The 19,954-nt window shown below is 41.3% G+C and overlaps 1 protein-coding gene across 1 annotated transcript in view; it reads left to right on the forward strand.

Annotated features, from left to right (window-relative positions):
• Positions 1-19,954, forward strand: part of DCDC2 (doublecortin domain containing 2) — a 152,747-nt gene that overhangs the window by 50,759 nt on the left and 82,034 nt on the right. The window contains exons 5-7 of the mRNA XM_060164262.1: positions 2,178-2,324; positions 4,401-4,455; positions 14,446-14,605. Coding sequence (XP_060020245.1) covers positions 2,178-2,324; positions 4,401-4,455; positions 14,446-14,605 — 362 coding nt within the window. The remainder of the gene's footprint in view (positions 1-2,177; positions 2,325-4,400; positions 4,456-14,445; positions 14,606-19,954) is intronic.

The following is a 19,954-nucleotide window of genomic DNA, read 5'->3' on the forward strand; positions in this document are numbered from 1 at the left end:
TTATACACTGATATTTTTTAAAAGATATATAGTTTTGTCTTTTGACACATACATAGATGTAAACCCACTCCATAAATAATATGAACCACACAAAGATACATACACACAATTGCATGCCCAGATACACCTATTCATACATATATTGATATGAACAAATGGATACATAGAAATAAAATACATTCCAGAACAAATACAGAAATGAGAATATAGTTATATGTCCCCTGAACACCTGAATACTTGGAGAGGCTTAATTCTTACTGTAATGCCAGACATGAATGAGATTTGGTTGCTGCTCACTTGGGACACGCCTACCCTCCCTTAACGGAACAGAGCAGGAAGGGTTGGACCCTCCCTGTGCATCAGTATATATATCAAAAGCATCCCACACAAATTGGTTCAACTCCTTGTTTATGATTCTTGTGCTTTGTAGCAAAGTAAGAAAGCAGGTCAACAAGAGTCATATAAAAGAAGGCTCAAATCACAGGCTAGAATTTATTCAGTATCTTTTACCTACCTGTTGAGGAAACCAGTCAAATTTTGACTGTTTCCAGAGTCACAGCTTGGCTGCCTTTTAATTTCTAGCTATAAAAGTTAACTACTGGACTTCCCTGGTGGCGCAGTGGTTGAGAGTCCGCCTGCCGATGCAGGGGACACGGATTCGTGCCCCGGTCCGGGAAGATCCCACATGCTGCGGAGCGGCTGGGCCCATGAGCCATGGCCTCTGAGCCTGCGCGTCCGGAGCCTGTGCTCCGCAATGGGAGAGGCCACAACAGTGAGAGGCCCGCGTACCGCAAAAAAAAAAAAAAAAAAAAGTTAACTACTGATTCAGATCTTCCTATTTTGAAGGAAAATGAAAGAAGAAGAATAACTGGATCTAGGCCAGTTGTTCTCAACCAGGGCAATTTTGCCACTAGGGGATGCTTGCAGTGTCCGGAGCCATAGGGAATAGGGGCAGCTACCATCTACCATCTAGTAGGTAGAGGCCAAAGGTGCTGTTGACTTCTTACAATTCCCAGGACAGCCTCCCCACCTCTCCTACAATTATCAGGTCCAGAATGTCAATAATGTTCAGCAACCCTGGTGTAGGTCAAGGTAGGAAATCCAGATATCTGGGTTAAGTGTTGGTATTTAGACTTTGAGGGATAGAATTACATTATAAAGAAGGACTTTAGCATCTTTATACCAACTCAGTACTAACACATTTTAGGGGGTTTGGTGGCTGTTTTTGTTTTACTTCTTGACTCCATATGATATGGCCATTTACATAATCAGTAAACAAGTAGACAGGTCAATGGCAACTATCACTGCCCTTAATTATATAATATAAGAAGTCTGAGAATCTTAAAAGTTATTATCTTAAAACCCTTCCAGTTACTAACTCTTTTGTTTATCACCTTCAAAGACATGCCTTGTGTTTGTGGTGTAGTTTTCTAATAGCCTGTTTTTTCTTGTTCTTTAAACAAGTTCTGTGGACACTTTAAATCGTCCAGCAGAGTTATCACTGTTCTTTTAATAAGTAACATATTGTAGTTTGCGGCAGCAGTTTTACAGTAAAGGGAAGTTCTTGTGAAATCCCTTGATTCTGGGAAGATGAGGGAAGGCAAAAGAAAAAAGAAAGGAAGCATGAACGCTATGCAGTTCTGCATCATTAATACTAGCAATGGGTTCTTTTACCGCCTGCCCTCTCACCTCTTGTTTTCTGACCCAGTTCTGTGTGCTTGGATGTAAAGTTTTGGCTGAGGGCTGCTCTTGCATGGAATGCAGTAAGTGGCTTGTCAACCTGACCAAGGCATTAAGAAAATGAATTTTAAAGGTGCTCACAGAATATAAGTAGAAGAATCAAACTTCAGTGGAAGGCGAGCTTCATTTAAAGCACAACGTTCTCTACAAGTTAATTCTTTCCCTCTAAAATCTAAATAGGGCAGCAGTAGGGGATCATTATGTTAGATTGTCAGGTTTCTTGGGATGAAACACTGTACAGCTAGAGAGTAACTGCATCTGCATTACAGCAATGGCATTTAGCTGAGTCTGATGACTTTGAAGCATTTATAATTCAGTAATTAGCATAGTAACGAATGAGCCAACTTAAGAACAGAGTTGTTAATTGACTCTGTGATTTTAAGCAGTTCTTGCAATGCTTGTTAAAATTTTAATCGCTGGCATTCATATTTTGGCAGACTTTATACTTTAGAAGGAAAACTGATTGAGAGTGGGGCAGAGTTGGAGAATGGGCAGTTTTACGTGGCTGTCGGCAGAGATAAGTTTAAGAAATTGCCTTACAGTGAATTACTTTTTGACAAGTCAACGATGAGAAGGTCTTACGGGTAAGTTTGCATCCTCATTCACTTCTCACATTTTAATTATCACTTGAAATAGCATTGAGTCTTATGCTGACCACTGGTCTATTTTATAGAATCTTGTTTATCAGTTAAAATGGAAAGCATGTATGAAATAAATTGATCGGTGTTTATTTTGCCATGACTGGAGATTGAGAACTATTGCATGAAAATATAATTTTGAGGAATCCATGATAGACTATATAGTATTGTTTTACCATTCACTTACGAATTTATAATGAAGACTTATTTTTGTGAAAAAGATACAGGGCAGTAAGCTTCTAAACAGCATACGTTATTAGAAGTTTTAATAGCATCTTAACTGGTTAGCTAGACGGAATAACTTTTCAGGTGGTGCGTAGAGAAACTTCTAAAGGTCATTAAAAATGAATATTTTCTACTTTAAAAAATAAAAACAGTAAAATATAAAAATGATATAGTTCCTTTTGTACAAATAAGTAGAATGGCTGGGTGTGTAATTATTACATGCAGAATTTTAAAGATTACACTATTAACTACACACAGCGCACAGTGGACCATTTTCCTCTATGAGATGTCATATATTTGTGAAGAATGCCTTATTTCAGCCCAGTGGATGTACGCTGAGGCATGCATTTTCATGAAGAGCCCCAGCCCTGGATGCAGGAACCGTTTGGCTTGCTCATGGTGCACTGCAATCCATCTCTGCTGCTTTCCTGTGTCCACTTTGCTAGAAAACTGACTTTTTGTAGTTGTCCTCTGCTAGGGTGGGTGATTTGTGGCCGAGATAGAGCAGAATGTCACCAATTTGTTCTCCATTAATTTGCAATCTGTGTAGCTTGATGGAGAGGCTAGCCAAGGGTTTCATAAGTAATAGATGAAATGGAATTTCAGGGGTGGTGTTTGAAGTATGCAAGCAGACTTACTGCTAACCATCCTTACCCATCCATGAAATCAAATCCTTCACAACCTTTGCTAAACAATACTGGGTTAGGCTGCTGGGCGTTGCAGTACACACTGCAGTAAGAGCTTGTACTTGATGGCAGTGAGAAAACTAGCTCATGGTGGCCTTTCTCAGACAGATTGGTAAGATTTACCTTTATCTCTGTGGCCTCCTTACTTTCAGAGAGGGTTAGGTTTCAAGATGGGTTGGGTTTTAAGATGGATCTTTTCCTATAATAGAAACATCTGGGAAATAACTTACTCTTAGAGCCGAAGAGAATTTTTTACTTTTTGGTCAGAATGACTGGTTTAGAAACTCCCTGAATAGACATGCCAGTGTTTTACTATTCTATGCTTCTATCAGGGGCAGACATTATAGACATGATAAAAACTATGGAAATTTATAGTTTTAAATGCCATCTGGCAAAATCATCACTCGGCTTGGGAAATGATTTTTTGAAATGCAAATAGAAAATTTAGAGATCTGATTTAAAATGCTACGAAAAAACTTAAGACAGTACTAAATTTATTTGTAAGCATCAATTAAAATACTATACAAGAGGGCCTTCCCTGGTGGCATAGTGGTTAAGAATCCGCCTGCCAAGACAGGGGACGTGGGTTTGAGCCCTGGTCCGGGAAGATCCCACATGCCTTGGAGCAACTAAGCCCGTGTACCACAACTACTGAGTCTGCACTCTAGAGCCCGCGAGCCACAATTACCGAGCCCACGTGCCACAACTACTGAAGCCTGCGTGCCTAGAGCCGGTGCTCCACAACAAGAGAAGCCACCACAATGAGAGGCCCGTGCACGGCAACGAAGAGTAGCCCCGGCTCACTGCAACTAGAGAAAGCCCGTGCGCAGCAACGAAGACCCAACACAGCCAAAAATAAATTTAAAAAAAAATAAATTTATATTAAAAAATACTATACAAGAAAACACTAAAGGTCTTTTGGAATGGAATTTGGAAATGTTATGGTGGTCTTTGTGAAATTGGGAAAGTCTATGGGACTTTTTGTGAAATACCGATGTCAGTAAGTAGTTGAGTTCCATGTCAGGATGACAAATTGAGATGACGATTATCTTGCCTTATATATTATTTGTGAATAATGCTCAGATTTCTAAATTGCAATTTGTTTCCGCAGTCAGAAAGCCTCTTCGCTACCTCCTATTGTAGGATCCAGAAAGTCTAAAGGGAGTGTAAGTATCAGATACTTTACTCATTAATGTTCTATATTTCTGTATGATACACAGAGACTGTCCTTTGGGTTTCAATTAAATTCGAAGAAATGAAACTTAGCCACCTTGTGGTATATAAGCAATTATGTGAAACAACACTAGAACATTAATGTTACAACTAAGTTTCTAAAGGAGAGCTAACATTTTAAAAATATGGATTTCAAAATATCTTTTTCCTAATATACAGACCTGATAAAATTTATACCATGGTTGAAATCTAGGCAGTGATACACAAATGAGAAGAAATGCTGTATTATATCACACCAGTGGTCTGCCCAGTCTTGTTTTCTGTCACTGACCAAGACTGAAAAGAAAGTTTTTGTAACAGAATAGTAATCCTCAGTTATGTTCCTTTAAAAGATTGAGAATCATTCCAAATATTTATCTCCTTATCAGAATCTTTTCCATCCATCATTCATTCATTTGTTAATTCAGCAAATGTCTACTAAATACCTATTATATGGGAACTGTGACAAGTATTTAGTAGGTAACTTCTTAACCTATTTGTATTTTTTGTCTGTACCCCCTCATGGAGGTGGGTTTCATGTCATGCTGGAGAATTGCTTTGACAGGTCTTCTTGGCTGAAACTTCTCTTTCTACTCTTTTGGTTGAACTTCCTGACCTGTAGTGGTCAGAAGTGATCTGGCATTTCCCCTTTCTGAATGAAATAAGCAAAACGCTTATGCTGGTGTTCTGTAAAACAAGTGGCTGCTGGGCAATGATACTGTCTCCTAATGATGATTTAGATATTTCTTCCCCTCCCCCCTTTCTGTAATACCATGTGAAATTCTTGAAAAAGAAAAATAATTTTGTGTGAAGAAATAGTGCTGATCTCAGTATAACAAACAACAGACATACCCACTCATTCGCTGTAACTATTGTACTATTTATGACAAAGCTCTTGCTCTCAAGAAACTTACAGTCTAATTGAAATAGAGAAAATAGTTTGAAAAGGTAACTAACAAGCTAAAGCTAAATATAAAAAATGTGCTGAGATAGGTATACGGAAGGAATGAGACAAAAGGAATCAATGTGCATTTGGCCGAAGTACATGGAGGAAGTTGAATTTGAGCTGTGCCTCTGAGGACTGTTTAAGATTCGGGTGAAGGTTAGTGAGAGGAAAGGGGAGATAGAAAGGACAGTGTGGAGAAAGGAGCAGAGATGAGCGCATGGAGAAACAATAATTTTGGCTGATATTTAGTGAACACTCGAGGGTTCAACACCATGCCAAGGGCTTTACAGATGTGATTTATTTAACCCCAACCCCATGAGCCAGGTACTGTTGTTATTGCATTTAAAAATGAGAAAAGGAGGGCTTCCCTGGTGGCGCAGTGGTTGAGAGTCCGCCTGCCGATGCAGGGGACACGGGTTCGTGCCCTGGTCTGGGAAGATCCCACATGCCGCGGAGCGGCTGGGCCCGTGAGCCATGGCTGCTGAGCCTGCGCTCCGGAGCCTGTGTTCCGCAGTGGGAGAGGCCCGCGTACTGCAAAAAAAAAAAAAAGAGAAAAGGAAACACAGATAGTAGAAGTAGCATCTCCAAAGGCTCCATTGAGTAAACGGAGGGGAAGGATTGAGTCTGGATGGCCCGCTTGGAGGGAGCTAATGCTTCTGACCCCAGGGGGACAATGAGTCCCTCCCGCCAGCTGGAACAGAGGCCCCTCCTGGCGTGGAGGCTGACATGCTCACTTGGTAGGTGGTGGCAGGTTTTTTTTTTTTTTTTTGCGGTATGCGGGCCTCTCACTGCTGTGGCCTCTCCTGTTGTGGAGCACAGGCTCCGGACACGCAGGCTCAGCGGCCACGGCTCACAGGCCCAGCGCTCTGCAGCATGTGGGATCCTCCCGGACCAGGGCGCGAACCCGTGTCCCCTGCATCGGCAGGCAGACTCTCAACCACTGCGCCACCAGGGAAGCCCTGGTGGCAGTTTTAGATGACCTTGAATGTCAGAATGTAGAGTTTAGTCTTTAGCCTTGAGTTAAGGGAAGCTCATGAAGGCTTCAGAGAAGTGAGAATGTTGATCCAAGTCCAGTCTAGAAAGGCCAGATCTTTTATGTGGAGAAAACCTTAATATGGTGAGAGGCCATCGATGAGCTGTCAATTACAAAGCAACTTCCATAACCTTGGCGTAAAGTGGTAAGAGCCTAGACCAGGTAGGTGGTGAGGGAGCAGCAGTAGGTGATTTTTGCTCATGAAGAAACAAAGGACTTGCTAGGTGATTGGATACAGGGGATTAATGGAGCAGTTGGAGCCAAAGATAACTGCAAGTTTCTGAGCTTGGATGCCAGAGAAAATGGTGGTACTATGGCTAAGAAGGGGGCAACTAGAGGAAAGAGTGACCTGCTTACTTTCCAATGCATTGAGTTGTGTCATCACGGAATCTAGGTGAAAAATGTTCAGCTAGCAGTTGTAAATGGCAGAGGCTGAGGACATCAGATGTTGATTTGCAAGTTGATCCACATGATGGTCATAGTCGAAGAGCAGAGACGTGTCATGGTGGTGTTCTTTCCTCGCACCCAGCACAGCCTGGCAGGGAGCAGGGTTCTTCATGCTGTTGAGTGAGAGGATGGGGGAGTAGGTGCCGAGAGAGAGAGAGACAGACAGACAGACAGAGCAGTGAGAACCACAGAGGACCCAAAACTTCATGTGTGTGGAGAGCAAGGGGAGAGAGAGAATTCTAGTAACTGAAAAATATATTTTAGCCACAATAAAGCTAAATAAAAACCAGGAAGTTAGGGTTTGGAAATTCTGTCCTCTTGCTCTTCTTCAGGACTTTGGAGTGGAATCGCTTCCACATCCCATGCACATGTGAGCTCATTAACTCTCACAGTACAGCTGGAAAGGTGATGGTTAAACAGAGACCAAGTGTAGTTGAGTAACTGACCTAGGTCATAGGGAAAGTTCATGTCAGAACCAAGATCAGGACTCAGCTCTTTACATCCACAATTACTGAACTTCAGGATTAGGTGCTTACTCTTCTGAAATTTAGAATGTCTGAGTTTTTATTAAAAATGTGTAATGTGTTTCCCGTTTTAAAATTCATACACAGGAGGCACATACATGCCTCTTTCTTGCTCGCTTGTTTGGACCTGTGCTGTGAATACTGGGTCATCTAATAATGATTGGTGAAGTCTTCTGTGTGTCTGGTATGGAACTAAGCACCAGGGAGATGGTATTGTGCAAAAAGACACAACACTCTCTCTTAGCCCTGGCCTACTCAGGGAGACAAGGGTTACGTAGGCGATGCCACAAAGCAATATGTAATTACAAAGTGTGACTAAAATGAAGGAAAAGTATAGAACAATATGAAAGAAGGTAAAAGGAGAACTTAGATATGTGTGTCAGGAAAAGACCTCTTTGAGGAAGTGGCCTTTTAAGACTCCAAGTTATATTTTGAGATGAATTTCCATCTCATACACAGCAAAGACTCAAAATTATATTGCCATGCTATGACTTAGAAAAATACATTGATAGCAGAGTGTACCTCTCTTTCCACAATGCATGCTCCCTAAGCATTCTGTAGATTCATCCATCCATTCATCTGCTCATCCAGCCATCCATCCAACGTGTGTTTAGTGAGCACTTACTGAGTGCCAGGAATTGCTCCAAGCAACTGGCATAGATTAATGAACAGACAGACAAGGTTTCAGACCTCAAGGAACTTTTGTTCTAGTGCCTGTATCTGTGTGGGAGTAGGGAGGGTGGAAGAATGGGGTAGACAGACTATCAATCTCTAAACAAATATAGGGACTTCCCTGGTGGTTCAGTGGTAAAGAATCCGCCTTCCAATGCAGGGGATGTGGGTTCGATCCCTGTTCGGGGAGCTAGGATCCCGCATGCCGCGGGTCAACCAAGCCGGCGCGCCACAACTACTGAGCTCGCACGCCTCAACTAGAGCCCGTGTGCCGCAAACTACAAAGCCCACGTGCCCTGGGGCCTGGGCGCCACAACTAGAGAAGAGAAAACCCGCATGCCACAACAAGAGAGAAGCCCGCAGGCTGCATCAAAGAGCTCACGCGCCGCAACAAAAGATCCCGCGTGCCTCAACGAAGATCCTGTGAGCTGCAACTAAGACCCGACACAGCCAAAAATAAATAAATAATAAACAAATATATAAACAATTTCAGATGGTGATAAGTGCTATGAGGACAATAAAATGTGGGCACTAATTAGGACACTAATTGATATAAGATTCTCTGAGATTGGCACCTTAATGTGCCAATGTATGTAAAGGAGCCAGTCACACAAGGTGGGTGCAGGAGAAACAGTCACAAGGGCCCTTGGTAAAAAGCTTGGCATAAAGGAGTGGGGCAGAAAGAAGGCTGGAGTGGTCTGCGATTAAATTGGAGGGGCGGGCAGGGCCCGATCGTGTAGGCCATGCATGGAGTTTGGATTTTATTCCTTACCAGGACACCGTTTGAGGGATACAAGTAGAGAGTGGTATCATTTGATTTGCAGGGTTTTGTTTTTGTTTTTGTTTTTTTTGCGGTACGCGGGCCTCTCACCATTGTGGCCTCTCCGGCTGCGGAGCAGAGGCTCCGGACGCGCAGGCTCAGTGGCCATGGCTCACGGGCCCAGCCACTCCGCGGCATGTGGGATCCTCCCGGACCAGGGCACGAACCCATGTCCCCTGCATCGGCAGGCGGACTCTCAACCACTGCGCTACCAGGGAAGCCCTGATTTGCAGTTTTAAGGGATCATTCTGGCTGTGTTGTCTACAGAGAAGGGGGGCGGGGCAAGAACAGAAGCAGGAGGCAGTGGGACGGCTGGCATCCAGGTGAGTGATGCAGGTGACTTGGACAGGAGGCAGCAGAGCAGATGGACATCTATCCTATTTCTTCTTGGAGCGTATTGTAACTGCTGTCACTGATTGAACCGTTCATCTAGTAACTGTTTATTGAGTCCATTTTATGTCCCGAGCACTGTTTTAGCGCTTGTGGGGAAGGGGAGACAGAGATTCCAGAGAAAACTGTAAATGTATGAAGCTGCTATTCTGGAGGAGGAAAAAGACAAACAAATACACGTGTGATATTAATCAGGGATAAGCCTGAAGAGAAATGCTTGAGGATATGGAAAGAGAAAGAGAGGGCACAGTATCCTTTGGGTGGCCAGGGTGGGCCTCCTTTAGGAGGTTATATTTAGCCAAGGGGAGTAACCCGCCGGGCACACAGTAGGTTCTCAGGAAACCCGTCTAGTGGATGTGTGAGTGAGTGCTGTGAGCCGCACAGAGAGGATATTCTATGTCAGGCGTTCCAAAAGCACAAACTTGGTTTTTAAGAGAAGGATCAGTTTGCTCCTTTCCTTTAGTTAATTGGTTCCCTGGAGAATGTACGTGTTTTTAAGATCGTTAACCACTTGGCACTGAGTGGGGCTGTGAGTGAATGGGACTATAGGTGAGCAGGCTTAAGACTTTCGGAACTACTGTCCAGTCAAAGGGAAGGCATCTCCGAACCCGTGATGCAAATCAAAGGGGACACAACTGGATTTTTAGGAAATCATTTCTCCACACCGCCTTCTAGGAATAGCTGTATTGCAGCATGAAGGAGAGTGTGAGTGGGGGCCTGATAGAACTTCAAACAAAAAAGGAGAGAGAGAGAGAAAGCTGCCATAGTTTGCATAGAGGACCCTGCTGTGCAGGGGTGATGTGTCCGCGAGGCCCCACCCTTGTGGTAGGGAGTGTGGGTAACAGGGCTGGGGGGTTCAGGGGGGTCCACCAGACCCTTTCAAAACAGCCAGGGAATGCCAGAAGTTACCCCTGTTCAGACTGGGGAGTCACAGAGATGAGCACATTAAGAATAATTTTACCTTGTGATTCTAGCCTTGAAAACAAAAGGAATCCTCTGAAGTCCTATTAAGTTTGAAAAATTAACCCACCGGCGGGAGGCTGTTCTCTAGCTGCGAGGTCTCACCACACGGAATCCAAGCACCCTCTAGTGGAAGAGATGTAAAATCAGGGACGTATTTGAAAGAGCCAAAGACGACGTTAAATTGTCTTTAGTTGTCCTTATTACCATGTGGCTGATGTATCTTGTGATCAGTAATGTACAGGTTCAAATATTGTAATTGCTAAGGTTTTGGTAAGAAAACGGCATGATCAGAGTCACGGTGAAGCAAGGTCAATTACAAATGCTTCCCAAATTCCATTTTGCCCTTTGGGAAACGGGGTCCAATTTGGATAAAAGGGTTTCTCACACTTCCCATCACTAGATGCGCAGTGAGAGAAATGCCAGCCTAAGTCTGGGTCTGGTCCCTTGCTCAGAAGGTCTCCTGGGTGCATCGCTGAAATACACACACTGTGAAGGCTGCTGTGTGTGGCAAATCCGTCACAAAATTATTTTAAACTTGATGCTTTATGGCCATATGTCTTTGACACATGTTCATGGGGGCTGAAAATGAGTCTACCTTGATAATGAAAGAAACCTGAGTTGATTGGATCTTGTTGGAAAGAGCCTAGGGAATTACTGAAAAAAATCCCAGTTTCAGTAGAGTGAGGGGTGATCAAAGGGCTCTTTGTAGTTTTTTGTTTGTTTGGGCCAGAGGTTTTCTATTCCTATCAGATATTTTGGTATGTGTGTGTGGCAAAGGCAGGACAGTGGTTGAAGTGTCACATGGGGTCTAGTTTTCACATGGGACATGCTGTAAAATTTGGCTGCTTCTTGATTTCTTCCACTTTGGGAAAAACTCATCATCTATTACTTCCAGGTAGCTTTTTTAGGGAACCATTCTGTATAATAGCTGTTTCTAGTGTCTTGGGTATTAGGAAGGTTCAGTGTAGCAGAAAAATCAGACCTGGGTAAACTTGAGAAAGTTAATTCCTTTATCTGTAAAATAGTGATAATAATACCTATCTATACATTTGGTAAATATTTGGGGTTATGAGTACTAAGCACACAAGAGGTACTTAGTAATATTGTCTTATCAACTATCATAGCTCTTATGAGATGGCAGAACTCCCCTATTCCCTATGCCCCACAAATAGCAATGACTATCCATGTATCCAGGTTATGAGTCACATGCAGAAGTCTCAAAAGAAAGGAAAATCCATCTCTCCATTCCTTTGCCCTTCCCTTTCTCTATAACTTATTTACATATTATCTGTAATTTATATAATTAACTATATAAATGAGTATATATAATTTATATTATATAATTTATTTATATCTTTGTGTTTATTATATATCTATTTCATTTTTTTAGATGAATCAATATTTTCTTTTTCTAATTTTTATTTTATATTGCAGTATAGTTGATTTATAATGTTGTATTAGTTTCAGGTGTACAGCAAAGTGATTCAGTTATACATATACATATGTCTATTCTTTTTCAGATTCTTTTCCCATTTAGGTTATTACAGAATATTGAGTAGAGTTCCCTGTGCTATACGACATGTTTTCTTTTTTAAAAAGAAAAGCATTTAAATTCTTTCCCGTCTTCAAATTACAAAACAGTTCTTCCTTTTTACTCAGTTTAATTTAGTTCTTACTCACCAAGTGCCTGGCAGTTAGTCATTAATCAATATTTGATTGCATGAGTGTCAATTACCAAAGCCATGCCTCATATAGTTATTGGAATCAACTAGTCTTTCTTGATGCTCCCAAATTGCCTTTTTGAGTGTCCCTAATAGAGGTGTAGTAAATCAGAACTTCCTGTACATTCAACAACAGAGTTGATTTTTTTTTTTTGCCGTACGTGGGCCTCACACTGTTGCGGCCTCTCCCATTGCGGAGCACAGGCTCCGGACCCGCAGGCCCAGCGGCCGTGGCTCATGGGCCTAGCTACTCCGCGGCATGTGGGATCTTCCCAGACCGGGGCACGAACCCGTGTCCCCTGCATCGGCAGGCGGACTCTTAACCACTGTGCCACCAGGGAGCCCTGATTTTTAAAATTATATGAATCCCCAGACACTCCAGGATGGGGCATCTGCTTCTCCCTTGTTTTACCCCTTTGTGAATAAGAGTTTTCCCAGAGAGTGGTAAAAAACCATTATGCTGAGATCCAGAGTTTCTCATTCTTTAAGTTTCATTTCAGTCCTTGAAAGTTCAACAGCATCTCTGAACATTCTAGTAGGCTTGCTAGAAGGGTTACTCCTCTCATTCAAGGCTTTTAAAGTTTTAGAATCTTGGGACGAATAGACTTGTTTGCAAATAGACTAGAATGTGAGACCTGGGTGTTGGTTTCTTCTCACATGATGGTTTTGGAATCTCTTCTATAATCACATTAGTCATTTTTCCTGCCTGAAAGTTTATGGCCTTGTGAGGAAGAATCATTAAAGAAAAGGAAAGAAAAAAACCCAACTCTGGTTGCAGTTAATGCAATAATTAAATGGAAACTGTATGTTTAAATTACATTTGGAATAGGAAATTAAATTATGCAAAAAAAGTGTTATAGGTTTGGACAAGTTTTCATAATGTTAATAAATTTATGCATAATTCATTTTCTTGTAGGCTATGACAAAATAGCATAAATAACTTCATTTGTAAGGCTGTGAATTTTTCTATTCTTAATTGGGTGATAGCTAAAACTATTTAAATGCTTCTGGATGACTGAATATATAAATGTTTAAACTGGGCAGTTATAGTAGGTTTCTAGGCAGATTTGTTTGTTTAATATTGCTACACTTATTTTCAGATACTAGCATACTACAGATGTTGCATAAAGATTGCACCCAATATTGTGTGAGTTTGGTGTGATTTTTAAGAAAAAGATATTAACTCTCTGCTCTTGAAGGAAGCACTCTGATCGTCTTTGAACAAAACTACATGCCAGGCACTGTACTCATTACTTTATAAACGTTACCATTTCATCCTAATGATGGACCTCACGGCAGGCACATCGACCCCATTCAATTGATAAGGATTCAGGCTCAAAGAAGGTAGGAGTTAGTTACCGCAAGGTCCCATAGGTGGTTAGTGGCAGTGCAGTGTCCCTAACATGGGTATTTTGGGTCTCTAAAACGTGCATTCTTTCTACTACCTGCAGCCTCACACCTTACACACTCAGATAAGTGTAGCACCTGAGCGTCTGAAGGCCAAGGCTGTCTTGTTCGGAGGGTGTTTCTCGCAATGGCCAAGCAGGGGCTGAGTATCAGCACAGCTGTTCCTTGGGTACAGTAGCCACCACTGTAGTGATTCTGTGTGGCTCCCCAGGAGCTGTATATGGGCCAGTGACAGGAGCCACTGAACTCAACCTCACCTTCATGCTGAGAAGCTCACTTTGCAGATGCAAGGTCTTCGTTTCGAGAGGCACACGGGAATCAGAGGCAACCACCAAAAGTGTGATCATTGGGGGCCGCCTTGCAGGAATGAAGGGCATGTGGTCTTGAGCTGCTTGTGTCTGTGTTGCTCTGGGTTTGTGATTCATAGAGACTATGGCAGTCACCAACAGATGAGTCAATATCAGAGGATTTCTACAAGCACAGTGCTTGTATGATGATACCGATACACTCACAGTGACCACCAGTTAAGAAGGTATTTCTAGATTAACTGATCAAACGGGTTTGTCATTATTCCTCATCCAATAGCTGGCTGCTGATTCTTCTGAAAGGTGCAGGAGGGAGAGGAAGGTTAAGACAGCGGACCCGCTCTGCTCCTTGCTGGCTGGCTGACCTTGGGCAGGCTTAACCACTAAGCCTCATTTGCTTGTGTATATAATGGGGTGATAACAGTACCTGTCTCTCAGGTTATGAGGACTGAGTGAGACAATTTCATAGAACACTTGGTACAATTAAGTACTCAACAATTGTCAAGTGCTATTATTTTTATTCTCCTTCCTCTGATAGACCCTTCCTCTGTCACCAAGAAGAGTTAATGTAGGTAGTGGACAGCAGCAGAATCAGTACAATACCCCCATTTCTCCCGCCCCTGCCCTTTTTACCACTAGTTAGTGACTTGTACTGAATACTAATCGCTTAGGGAGTTCATCAGCCAATAGTGAGGGTCTAATCTTTTGCCATGTAGGGAAATGATCGCCAATCTAAGTCAACAGTCGGATCCAGCGACAACTCATCTCCTCAGCCTCCAAAGAGGAAAGGGAAAAAAGATGTGAATTCAGAAAAACCCACGAAAGGGAAACAGAGTGTAAAGTTAAAGAGTTCGCCGCAAACAATTCCAAACAGTGGTAAGTTTGCTGTTATTATTATTATATTGTTATTATTGATTATCATTATCTTAAGGCTGTGATACAATTTTAATTTGTAAATAGATCCATTTGTTTTCCTGGGCCTACAGAAAAGACTCCTTATTGTCCTATATGAGAGTTTTCAAAGAAGACTTTCTGCGTATGAGAGATGCTGCTGTTTTTCATGCTTAATTTCTATTTGTAATTAGAGATTCTGCTACGAGGACATGTGCTTTTTAAATTTTTTATCAAAAAAAATTTTTTTGGCTGCTTTGGGTCTTTGTTGCTGCGCATGGACTTTCTCTAGTTGCGGCGAGCGGGGGCTCCTCTTCGTTGCGGTGCGTGGGCTTCTCATTGCAGTGGCTTCTCTTGTTGTAGAGCACGGGCTCTAGGCGCACAGTCTTCAGTAGTTGTGGCATATGGGCTCAGTAGTTGTGGCTTGTGGGCTCTAGAGCACAGGCTCAGTAGTTGTGGTGCATGGGTTTAGTTGCTCCGCAGCATGTGGGATATTCCTGGATCAGGGATCGAACCTGTGTCCCCTGCATTGGCAGGCGGATTTTTAACCACTGCACCACCAGGGAAGTCCCAAGGACACGTATTTTGAGGTAAAATATGTCTTGAGTGGTCGTATTGGAAAAGGTAACTTTTACCATCCTGTGTTCCAGCTAAAAGGGCTCGATTAACATTTTTGCCAACCACTGTTGATCTCTCTTATTTGTGTGTATACAACCCTTGTTCACATTCATTACGAATTGCTTTTAGTCACAGATCACTTTTTCCAAAAAGATATTTCACCAATTTTACTGATATCCAAGAGAACACACACACATACAACTTTACCAATAAACAATATGTACCAAGTTAGTTACGTGTCTTGCATGACCAGGCGAGAGATGGTATAAAATAATTTAAAACATTTTGTACAAGATTTCAAGATAAAAGTGTGATAAACTAAGGATGAGTGCCAAAAGAATTGTGAACTTTTCATGTTAGTTTTTTGTGAAGACAAGCTCTTTTCGGCTTCACTCGGAGCATGGTCTCAGTGGGGCGAGCGCACGAGGGTGGAGTGATGCTGTGGGCCGGGGGCTGGCTGGGACAAGGCTGGAGGAGTGACGCTTCTCCCTCCCCCTGGGATCCACTTACCCCCACTGGAAGACATGCCAGGCTGCCCTGGAAAAGGATGAATGGGATCAAGTTTCAGATTCATGGCCAGAGCTTGGCTTCCAGCTGGGAGCTCCAGCTCACTTCAAAGTCCACATGAAGTGTCACATTAGAATTACAGCTCAAGTGGGCTTCACAGCTGAGGAGACACCATGAACTTGTGTGAGTGTTTAGAAGACGCTGCTCAGATGATTAAAGTTTCAGAAGAAAAATGTGTAAGACTAAGTTAAAAGAACAGGTGAAATGGAAGGAGCCAATTCCATAGAGAGGAAAGTGGAGGGGTTTTAAAATCTTCAGAGATTTAAATGGTGGAGATTAGCTGGAAGTTGAGAATCCTAGATTCTTGTCCCAGTTCTGCTCTCGACTTCGGGCAAGTCACTTAACTTCTTTTAGCCCCGTTAGCATTCTTCAACATGTGGGCTCATATTAAGACTTATCTTCAAAGTTTTGCTTTTGCCTTTAAGTCTGTGCAATCCTTTCTGGTGACTCTGAAACAGGGAGGCCAGTAAAATGCAGTCAAAGGATGTTTATTGAATGCTTGTTGAATGGTAGGCACCAAAGGAAAAAGCTAGCCTGGAAAAGCATGCCATGCCATGAGCATTAAAAATAATAGAGGGTTGAGACTAACCTGGTGGTCCAGTGGTTAAGACTCAGCGTTCCCAATGCAGGAGACCTGGGTTTGATTCCTGGTCAGGGAACTAGGTCCCGCATGCCACAACGAAGACCCAGTGCAGCCAAATAAATAAATAAATATTAAAAAAAAAGAATAGAGGGTTTATTTTAATCAGTATATACTAGATTGTGAAACTCCCAAGGCCGTGAGCTATGTCTTACTGTTTTTTTTGTTTTCAGTCCCCAACAATTAGCACAGGTCTGACAGATGAGACGCTTAATAAATATTGATGGATGAATGATGGAAGTTACAAAATAGATAAGTCTCTGTAATACTTTAAAACCCACTAAGAAACAGGACTCATGTTAAACTCTTCATGAATTATTTTTGATTAAAGGCTCTTATAAAGTGCTACTTTTTTATTTTCTGCAAGGCTCTTACTAGCTTATGAAAATACCAACTCCTACTTCCAATATATTTTTTGAAAGTCTTTAGTGAGATTCAGTAGTTGTCCCTCAAAAGAAAGGGGACCATCATCTCTTCAGGTGATTTCATTCGTGGAAACTTGGGAACACAAGAGGCTGAATCAGCATTTCCGTGTTTCACAGGAAAGTAAACTTTATTAAAAAGTTGAATTATCAGTGTTTTTTAAAAAATTTTTATTAGAGTATAGTTGATTTACAATGTTGCATTAGTTTCTGCTGTACAGCAAAGTTTATCAGTTATACATATATCCACTTTTTACTTACTTTTTTTCTCTATTTCTTTTTGAATTTTATTTTATTTTTTATACAGCAGGTTCTTATTGGTTATCTATTTTATACATAATAGTGTATGTATGTCAATTGCAATCTCCCAATTCATCCCACCCCCCCATCAGTGTTTTTGTTTTTATAGAAATTCACAAATAGTTTCCAACAATAGTTGTATCTGTGGGGGTCAAAGTAACAAAAACAGGTTGACCACGGAAACAAGTCACATTTTTAAAGTGCTAAGAAAGGGTAGAAGCCCTCAGCTGTTCTTACTGTGTCTTTAGAGAATCCTGCAGTTGTTTTAATTGTCCATGTTAAGTGTACATTTTGCAATCTAGTTTTATAATGTGCAGATGATAGGTTTTTCACTGCTGTATCTCAATGTTAACATAGAACTACGGCTGCTGTCTTTCACATGAAGGTTTGGGGAATTTTCTTTTTTTCCCCAGTAAGAGGCTTATACCACAGATCTAGAAGCATATATAAGAGTTTAGACGAAGCATTTTGTATCTTTTCATCTTGATGGAGAGAACATATGACCTGGAAAATGAATCTTGGCTTCCAAAAACAGTTTTCCCAGGGAAAATGAAAAAAAGATTTTGTGTAGTTTATGAGATTAAATCATCACTTGATAAGTTTATTAGCTTAAATCCCTACTTTTGAAAATTGAGCTATTTCTCCTTATCAGATCTCCCTCCAGATGTCTTTGGGTATAGAAATTTTCTATGTTATGTTATCAAAAGTGTCTGTCTTTATCTCTCTCTCTTTTTTATTACTCCTTTAGCCTCCATATTCATTTATTATTGCAGTTGCTTTTTGCTTTAATGACATCTGTTTTAGTAATTAGAACCAAGTGCGCGATTTTGGACATTCATGCCTCCAGAGGGCTCTTATTCCTTAGAAAGGGAAAAGCAATAAGGACTTGAAGCAAAATGAAAGGGAAGGTGTATGGTGAGTCAGTGAATCAAAAGTGCAAGAATTTAATACTGTATTGCACATTTGAAAGTTGCTGAGAGTAGAGCTTAAAAGTTATTACAAGAAAAAGCGTTTTGTAACCATGTGTGGGGACAGATGTTGACTAGACTTACTGTGGTAATCATTTCTCAATACATACAAATATGGCATAAAAAATGGAAGAATTTGATTATAGAGATGAAACAGTCTTTGCTGCTTAAAAATATTTAAAATTTTGAATTAAGTAATCTATTCAATTTTATTTCTAAGTGTTAAATTTTAAGAGTTAGGATGCATATCGATGATTCCTTTCTAGCGTATGTTAAATTGTGCAAATTTTTGATCAGTGTTCTCACGTTAATTAGAAAAAAGGAGACTTTGTAGGCTATCTTGATTTTTATCATTACGATTGTAGTCATACATTTATCCTTTTATTTTACTGCTGATATTTACTGATACTCTGATATCTAATGCTTCATGAGTGAGCAGTGCTGATAACAGTCTGTAGATGGCAACCTGGGTCTAATTTTATTTCTTTTTCTTGTTTCTTCTTTTTTTCCGACTCAGTTTCTCTCTGTAATAATAAAGCTTAATAATTCAAGCAGAGCAGTGACATATTTCTTCAGGGAAACAAATCCCATTTTCTTTTGGTAGCCAAGATGCAAAGTAAGATTGGTTGGTGATTGATGAAGTTGGGCGTGAAATGCATTTTTAGTGCTGCATTTAAATGCCAGCTTAAGTGACCAGCGTATGTTTTCTTTGCACTTTCCACCTGAGTGGTGCCTTGAGATAGGTTTTAGAGGCTGTTACCTAGCTATTCTCTCCTCTCTGAGCAAAGCTGTAATGATGATTGCTTTGAAATATTGTATAGTGTTTTGGGATTGATTGTATTCGTTGATATTTTTAATAATTTTTTACATGAAAAAAAATTAGTGTTTTTTAGACCCCTTGGAACACAGGAAGTATAGTGGGTTTAGGGCTCCTTAGAATATTGGGAAATCTGTAGAGAAAATATCCCGGTCTGTTATCGCTATGGTTTATGCGGTATTGATAATTATAAATACTTTTTAAAACACAGGAAGTTGTTGGAACACAGGAAGTATAGTGGGTTTAGGGCTCCTTAGAATATTGGGAAATCTGTAGAGAAAATATCCCGGTCTGTTATCGCTATGGTTTATGCGGTATTGATAATTATAAATACTTTTTAAAAGCAGAGTATTAAAATGTAAGCAAAAACAAGACCTGTTTTCTCTTCAAACCTGTGCCCCTTGCAGTGAAAGGGCAGAGTCCTAACCACTGGACTGCCAGTGAATTCCCAAGACTTGTTTTATTTTGAAGGATGTGATTCTCCTTCTGTTTCCATGTGTGGGCGTGCACGTGTGCACACACGGATTAGTACCCTTGATGCAGTTCCTAGCTTGCTCCCAGTATCGTTCACTGATTGTTTCCAAGGAACGTGTGATGTTTAGACTCCTGATTAATGATAGGGAGCAGATGCAGTGCCGGGAATGGGTGTCTGAATATTATGACCTTGCTGGGTGACTGCCCTTGGGCAGTCATGCTCTTGAATTTTTCTAATGGCTACAAGCTGCACATGGTTTGCTGCGTCGCCCCAAGCATGAAGCATTAGTGCAGTCCATCCTCAGAGTCAGATCAGGGGACATGGAAACTTGAGCTTCTTTGGTTCAGCTGATGAGCCAGCTCAGGCACTTGCACGGTTCTCGCAGTCCCAAGAGACTCAAGATAAAAACAGGAAGCGTGTTTTCCAAATGTGCTCTCCCAAGTCTCACCCACTAAGGATGTCCTGTACGGAGGAAAGTATGTAAGAAGGCACCAAGATGACTTCACAAAGCAGGGGTCTTAGTAATC

Source organism: Lagenorhynchus albirostris, chromosome 10 (assembly GCF_949774975.1).
Source record: "Lagenorhynchus albirostris chromosome 10, mLagAlb1.1, whole genome shotgun sequence".
NCBI classification, from domain to species: domain Eukaryota; kingdom Metazoa; phylum Chordata; class Mammalia; order Artiodactyla; family Delphinidae; genus Lagenorhynchus; species Lagenorhynchus albirostris.